This window comes from Anneissia japonica, unplaced genomic scaffold (genome assembly GCF_011630105.1).
Source record: "Anneissia japonica isolate Jap-2015-1 unplaced genomic scaffold, ASM1163010v1 scaffold199_len4679917_cov187, whole genome shotgun sequence".
In the NCBI taxonomy this organism is placed as follows: Eukaryota; Metazoa; Echinodermata; class Crinoidea; order Comatulida; family Comatulidae; genus Anneissia; species Anneissia japonica.
In genome coordinates, this window is record NW_022686322.1 from 3,459,079 (window position 1) to 3,467,020 (window position 7,942).

A 7,942-nucleotide genomic window follows, 5' to 3' on the forward strand; every position below is an offset into this window, starting at 1 on the left:
CAGAAATAGTATCTAAAATGATCTCAGTTTCCAAAGTTAAGGAAAAGATCTAATCTAAACACACATATATTAGGCAGGATGTATTTGTTTGAAAAAGAACCCACTCTTTTGTGAAATTAAGAGGTTTATAGGTGAAAATTGTAAATTTAGAAATAAGTTTTATTTTTTCGTTTGAACTGAGATCAATATGTGATTTTTTTTTATTTCTTTAAAAGCATTTGTTTTTTTAACAATTACAGCAGATGCAAATAATGTTCTGAGAGATAATTGAAAAACAATGGCCATTGAATAACATTTTTTGATAGTAGAAATAAAAGTTTTAAAAACGTTATTTCACTAACAAAGTAGAGGAATGACATACAGTATACAGTACTTTAACTACCAAAATATGGTATTCGATGAATAACCAATTTATAAATAATTTTTTGATAGTTTTATGTTTTTGTTTATCTATTAATAATCAGAGTCTGTTGTTTTGGAATACATATGCAACACTACAAAATTAATAATTGCTTTGATTGCATTATATTGTTGATAAAACTTTAACTATTTATCAACCAAAGTTACCAAACAAGACCTATCTTGATTACAATAGGTTTGAAATAGCTAAAAATATAATTTTATGACTTAAAAGTAACAAATGGGTTTTTGATTGTGTGTGGGGCATTCTAAAGAAAAAATGTTAACATTTAACCTTAGAATATATATCTAAATCAAGCATGAATGATTATGAACTTACTGAATGGCATGCCTTAAGTTCCCTACTCAGGGTCAAGAGGACTGATGCGGTGAGTACTTGCACTATGCTGGACCGAGGACTGTCCAAGCACAAGATGTACTGGTCCCAAGCAAATAGCACTGCATCCATCGTTAAGTAACCTGTGTCAAGAAAATGGGGGCCGTAATGGATGATGCTACAATAGCTATTCCAGTACATTTGTTTGACATTCAATTTAGTTTGTTCTTACCGACAAAAAAACATCTGATCATTGGTCGAATTAGCCTTGACCATGGACTCAAAACAGAAGTAGCCTCCTTACTTGATGAGGTATCTAAAATGCAAATCAGAAAAAAACATAAGGTTAACTTGAGATGTATACGTTAGGACTTAGCAAATGCCAAAACAGGTAAAAGGGGAGAAATCAGATATTAACTGGAGTGTTGTTTTCATTTTATACTGTAAGACTTGGATGTTGGTCAGACCATAGTAGGCTACTTACCCTCTTTTTGACATACGCCCTCTATGTGTGTTGCTAGATCCTCATTACCTCTTTTAAGAAATTCAATCAACTTAGAAACAAACAGTTCAATTGATGCTTGAAAGTTCTGAGAAAAAAGGTATTAGATGAGTAATAGTAATTTATATATCTATATTTATTTGTCATACCTTTTAAAGTTTTAATACTTTATATTCTGTGTTTAACCATATTCTAATAATGTTTTCAAGTGTATTTTAAGCAACTGGATCGATGACAATTTGATTCCTTATCACACAGTATTTCACTACATCGAATGTGTTTGCCAAAATATTTTTTATATTTCATCTTATTACGAATCATTTAACATCCTTCATTCATTTCGATGTTATTACCGCATGATAGGACTCCTTCAGGTACGTGGGTCTTGTTGACATAAAGCTCTGATATTCTTGAATCATCAATAACATAGTGGGCCGACTGATAAGCTCTTCAGGCTTGTTGTCCATGAGTGCAACGACTAGGAAAGGTACCGCTAACATGATATCTGGCTCTAGTAATGGCGTTTTGGTCTGTTTTCTAGCATGATGATAAGAAAGAATGGACTTCATAGCATGTAAAATACCTGAAAGGAATTGGAGATTACAAATAAAATCTTCTATGAATATGACATATAATACAAAAAAACCTCCCCAATTGCTGTTAATACCAATTTAGAATTTAATTTAACTAAAGTGTAGAAGGTTGTATTTGGCAAAATGATACTGTAATTAGCAATAACAACAGCAACAGATAAACTATTTAATTCAAGTATGGCAAATCAACTGAACTGGAAATTATACTACAGTTCAAATTCTTTTCGGTTACATTTGGAAATCAAGATCATTCAATTGAGGGTGGGGGGTAGTTTGATCACCCTGTCGGACATGTCAGACCCCTTGTCGGACAATTTCTGGAGCCACCGCTGCAACGATTACTCTCTGCCCATACATCATTTTGGTAAAATGTTATCATAGGATGAAAACCTATGTGTAAGGTGTGAAATATATTAATTAAATAATGAGACAGTGGCCTTCGCATGAGTCCATTTTATTAGACAACATTATCACTATCTTCATTTGATTGACAGTAGATTTTCTTACTCCTGTTATTTGCTAATGGACGGAATGTTGGCTCGGTTTGTAACGCTGCTTCTGATTTGTGGATGATTTCCAAATCCAATACAGACATCAAATCATTGGGATTCCTCTTTAATATATTGCAGTATTCCTTAGCAACTGAAATATCAAGATACAAATAAATATCAAGGAAAATATTGAGCATTTTTGTAGAATAACTATTATGAAAATGTTTTATCCAAATATAATTATATAAAATCATGTATTATGAATGTGTGATTTAAAGTAACAAATATTTAAACATATTTTTTAACTCAAATTTATGAAAGGAGTAATGAAGTTCAATTTTGAATAATGCAATGTTATAAAACTGGTCAGTATAATTTTATCAAAATAGTTACCAAAATTATAATATTGTAGTACAGTATTGGTAATTTTTGAATAGGGAAGGCATAAAAGATTATCAATTTTTAGTGAGAAAAAAGGAGAAATACTATCTCAAGCGGTTTGATGCAGTGGGAATGGTTTGGTTTCAATCCTTTGTTGTGCATTTTGTTTGTGTCCTTGAGCAAGCCACTTTATCTACATTGCTTCAGTCTACCCAGCTGCATCAGTGGGTACCAGCAAATTTATGGGAGTAACCTGTGGTGGACCAGAGTCCCATCCAGGGGGAGCATCACGCTCTCATCTGCTTCATGCTACAGAAACTGGGGATAAGCTGAAGCCCTATGAGCCTAGTGGCTTGGCAAGGATTTACTTTACTTTTTTTAACTCACTTGATGGATTTTGAAGATGCAGTTTCCATGAAAGTTCACGGAATGGAATTAAAGGCTGGTTCAAGAAAATCTTCAACTTTGATTTCATCTCTGGCCATTGTTTTAAAAGGTGACTGGCGCCCTCTACAACATGCTGGAACAGTAACTGTGGTTTTGTATCCGATCGAGTAGGAAATGATTTCAATAGCTCTTTGTTCACCTCTTGGCTTAGCTTTTCATCAACATCTTTAGATAACTTTTGTTGAAATTGTTCAAAGTTGTTTCCTGAAAATACAATAGGATAGGGTTTCTAATTTAAATACTTGGAATTTAGTTATTTAGGAATCAAATATGCATGTCCAAATTCAGAAATTTAAAATTCTTTTCATTTACATGCCATACACTGTTGGACATGAAAAAGAAAAAAAATTGCTTTTGTGTAATATGTTCTAAAACATAGCTTAATATGGCTCAACCTTGTTTCTCTAGGGATCCCTGGACCCCAGCAAATCTTCGGCTCGCACCTGGCTGGCCACCACTCAAAATTTTCAGACCCCCTTAGACTCCTGAATAATATTTTAACATTCAAAACTGGGTTACCATGTTTTAATGTAGTTGCAGCCTTGTTAATGAGTAGCTTTTTCTCATTATCTGACAGATCACCAAAATCCTTCACTCCAGTTACCCTCATTTCATTCTGCAGTGCAGTCTGAAGATCCGATGAAAATGACTTCCATTCCTGCAAAAATTCAAATGGTGGCATGGATTAAAAAATAGCTAAGCAAACCAAACTAAATCTTAAAATATTGATAATCTGGAATTTGGCTAAAGAATATATTCTTGTATCCAGTCACCTGAAACATGTTTCGGAATTCTCAATTTTTTATGTGACTAAATAAAGGTTTATTGGCAGGAATATTCTCTGCATGGTTGGGGCAGTGGAGTTGAATAGCTTGGTGGTTAAGATGCTTGCCTTCCAATCCCAGGGTCCTGGGTTCAATTCCTGCCAGTTGCAGGATTTTTTCTCACGACATAAACAACTCCACTCCCTAAATCTCATATTCAGATAGTTTGTGTAAAGCATTTAGCATGTGTGTATGTTTGTCTTGTGTAAGGGATTGTCACCTCCAAGTAGGACAGTGATATATATTCGCTATTGGCAATCCTTGGCACGTGTGTTGTGTGCCTAAAGAAAGAAAAAAAATATATATATATATATTTTTTACTGTGATGTCCAATACAAAAATGGTGAGACCAAGACCAACCAAAGTGAACTGGTTCACTGAACTGAACCACTGTGTAGCAGTGCTGGTTGGCCAAGCCAAGTCTTTATTACAATATTTAATAAGGGCAAATAGAAAAATTTATTAGATTATCACTCCCGTCCGCGTCAAAAATTCAGGAAATATAGATGCAGGAATAAAAAAAAAATTTTTTTTTTGCCGCATCAATTATTCTAACAGCATAAAATAACAATGCAATTTTGTGACTTCAAATACATTTTCTTTAAAAAACTATAAAATTAAACCAGTTTTTATACTATATTACAACAGGCCCGGGTACAGGCCAAATATAAGTAGTCCCTCCCTCATCAATAAAAACAAAAGCGAAATAATTTATTGTACCGATTAAAAAAAAAAAAAAAAAAAAAACCGCTCAAAAAAAAACGCCCTCCCTCATTAATTTTAAAAAAAAGAGTGATAATCTAATAATTTTTTTATGTGCCCAATGTTCATTTTGTTTTCATATCGAAAACATAATCATTAAAATTTAAATCATATGATAAAGCAATAATTTAATTATACAATTTACAAAATTAAAGTATAGTAAGACTAGGGCCTAAGCACGCACTAGCAATGGCCAACAAAGGCCAGCTGAGCAAGCCAGATTATTTTTTCTGAGCTTCATCCCACCCAGCAAAAAAAGCACCTAGGCCTCGGCCTACACTACACAAGCCAGCTAATAGGCTAGGGCTAGCTTGGGCTGGGCTAGCGTTCGGACCTAGGTTGCCTAGTGCTGGCGTCATTAGCAACACTCGTATACAATGCTTAACTACGCCAAACATTCATATTTTGGCATAGCATGCTCTATGTGATGTCAATTTATACATATAAAAATAAAAAATAATATACCGCAGAGTTAATCAATGACTTTTTGCATGTCAAAAGCCATTCCGACGGAAAATTTCTGTCCGCTGCCATGTTTGTTTGCAAACATTGTGATTTCCAAACGTAGAATAAACATTGGTTCTGATTGGTTAGTCTTTTCTATAGATTCAGTAACAGCCAATCAGTACAGGCATAGAATGAACAATAGCAAAGCACTGAAGCGTGTAGTAGTAAGTAAAGAAAGGATTCCTCTACTTGTGAATGGATGGTGGCATGCAGATATAAGAAGAGGGTGCCAACAACAGGCTTACATTCACAATACAGTAAATAGTTTTTATTCTCGGTCTCACAGAGCTGTTACAGAATAAATATGGTTAATTCTTCATACCACATAGCAATAGCATATTTATTTATCATTTTGTGTTTACAAAAATGTAAGTATTTTGCAAACTACAACAACTAAACTAGAGAGAGGGCTAGGCTAGGCTACTTACCTTACTACTTTCTAGGAGGAGGAGCCTAGACTACTAAACAAGGCCCTATCCTTCCTTCTCTAACGTCCTAGAGGGCCTCTCTAGGACGTGGCCTCTCTATCTATTTAGCCTAGGATTAGTTAGACTTCCATACCAGGCTATTTAGAATAGGACATTTTGTATAATATAATTGTTACTAACAATGCATGAGGCCCATGGAACATCATATTTTTGAGATTGTAGAAAAAGGGCCATTATTGAATAATAACCAGTCATTTTTTCAACACTGTTATATATTGTTTTAAAAGGTGTCTTCAACATTGACTGAATCTGCTTTTGACAACCATTTTATTTTAAATTCATTCACATTTTTAGGAACAAGGTGGCACCAGCAGGCTTCAGAGGGATCATGCCTCCTCCATCAGACGGGCAGGAACTCCGTCTCTGTCCAACAATAACATCATGACGAGGTCGTCAGAACAAAAATATTAAATTACCAATCCGAATAGTGTTCTGATTGCCAATCCCTAGTAATTGTTAAAAGCACAAGTTTGAGTCACCTAGGTCATAAAAACTCTCCCCATGAACTCTACCAGGGATTATATTCCAGGACCCTGACCAAGGCTGTAGTTTTCCTCTTGGTTCGGGCCCACCTATCAAATTTAAAATATGTTAGCAAAATTTATGTAGCCACCACTGGCAAAGATATGCCAAAAAGCGAACTTAATCGCTTTTCTTAGTTGCACCTTTACAAGACAAATATACGTAAAAGATACTCTACATAGACTAATCAACATCAGATGAATCATTCCAAAGTTACAGAGCAAGGAATGACACTGGGTTTCTCAAAATATAACTTGAGTAACCTTGTATTTTTACTCAGATATTTACCCCACTAAATTGTAGAAACAATTGAGCACTCTGAATAATAAATAGATATATATTATATAGTAGCAAACATTGACAGTTTACAACTTGTTTATGTACATTATTTGCTGCTGATATTGCTGCGATCGTATTTGAGGCTTGCTATCCCAAAACCAGCGTACTGTCGCTAAATGTTAAACTGAGTTTATTAGCATATTCAGTATTGTATTCTTTAGAACAGAGAAGCTGTAATATTTTTATTCGTAACTTTGGCAAAAGTAATAAGTCGATTTCAGTAAATGACCCATCACTTTGAGGCATATAATTTGGAGAATCAGTCAATTTTCTTGTTCTGGTTACCGTACTGATGCTGGTTTTTGCATGTCAAGCCTCATTTATGTAACAATCAAGTTGTAAGAACCAATACTTTGGGTCTTGAAGGCAGAAAACGGTCATGATCAGATAACTATTCTGGCTATTGTTTATCTGCAAAAGTAAGATAATAGAATCAGTTGATCATCTCCTCTTTGATTGTGAAAGTTTATCCGCCATAAGAAATATATGCTTTAGCAACTTAAAAAATGATTTATGTAAATATTAATGAATATTTTTGTTAAAAACTTTCACAAGAATTTAAACATCATCTACTTCTAGACAATATTTATAATATGTATAAAAATGAAGAAATTTGTATGATTTTTGATAAACATTGTAAATCTTTTTTATCCAAGACCATTGCTCATAGACATAAATTAATAACAGAGATTACCACCCCCACTTACTTTTTAATTTATTTTAAAAATTGTTTTTATATCTTGACTTAATGTAAATAGTTGTTTTACACTCAGCATTAACTTTGTATTTTGATTTTTTATATCGTTTTTATATTGTATTTTCTGGGTCGAACCTCCCCTGCGCGAGAAGGTTCCTCTGTTTTAAAAAGAGTACCAATAAATCGTAAGTGCAGAAATTTACAATTTTTGAGAAATTCTTAATGAAGGCTCTTCTTTTCTTTTAGGTTTTTCTCTTTCATATGAGCCTTACAGAGTAGGAGAAATTATAAAACAGGTAATTTATTACATTTTTCAAATTCATAGACAGAAATTGAGTACTTTTCTTTAAATTAGTATATGAAAGGGTCAAATATCATGTAATATTTGTTATTATTTGTCATTACAATATTTTAATAATACATAATTTGTTTTGTAGTGATAATTTATAATTTTTTTGATTGCCTTATTAATTAGTTTATTACCTAATTAGGGAGAATATCCAGTGACAATAAGTGACATTGTATTCCTGATAAGAAGTCAGAAGGACCCAGTACATTTGAAGCGTGCAAAGCAAGTACGATATGATATTCAGCAACAGTGTAGAATCCAGAACTTGGTAAGTCTAAGCCACCTATGTAATACCACAATACTA

The 7,942-nt window shown here is 33.5% G+C and overlaps 2 protein-coding genes across 2 annotated transcripts in view; one reads left to right on the forward strand and one right to left on the reverse strand.

Annotated features, from left to right (window-relative positions):
- The window catches only part of LOC117116216, a 9,205-nt gene extending 3,892 nt beyond the window's left edge, over positions 1 to 5,313 (reverse strand). Inside the window, exons 1-8 of the mRNA XM_033260207.1 lie at positions 5,202 to 5,313; positions 3,670 to 3,808; positions 3,091 to 3,354; positions 2,339 to 2,473; positions 1,592 to 1,821; positions 1,221 to 1,326; positions 969 to 1,052; positions 740 to 879 (exon numbers count right to left, since the gene is read on the reverse strand). Coding sequence (XP_033116098.1) covers positions 740 to 879; positions 969 to 1,052; positions 1,221 to 1,326; positions 1,592 to 1,821; positions 2,339 to 2,473; positions 3,091 to 3,354; positions 3,670 to 3,808; positions 5,202 to 5,270 — 1,167 coding nt within the window. The 5' untranslated portion in view covers positions 5,271 to 5,313. The remainder of the gene's footprint in view (positions 1 to 739; positions 880 to 968; positions 1,053 to 1,220; positions 1,327 to 1,591; positions 1,822 to 2,338; positions 2,474 to 3,090; positions 3,355 to 3,669; positions 3,809 to 5,201) is intronic.
- Positions 5,314 to 5,416: 103 nt separating this feature from the next.
- Positions 5,417 to 7,942, forward strand: part of LOC117116228 (beta-1,3-glucosyltransferase-like) — a 13,995-nt gene continuing 11,469 nt past the window's right edge. The window contains exons 1-3 of the mRNA XM_033260214.1: positions 5,417 to 5,611; positions 7,536 to 7,585; positions 7,781 to 7,906. Of these exons, the coding sequence (XP_033116105.1) occupies positions 5,548 to 5,611; positions 7,536 to 7,585; positions 7,781 to 7,906 (240 nt within the window). The 5' untranslated portion in view covers positions 5,417 to 5,547. The remainder of the gene's footprint in view (positions 5,612 to 7,535; positions 7,586 to 7,780; positions 7,907 to 7,942) is intronic.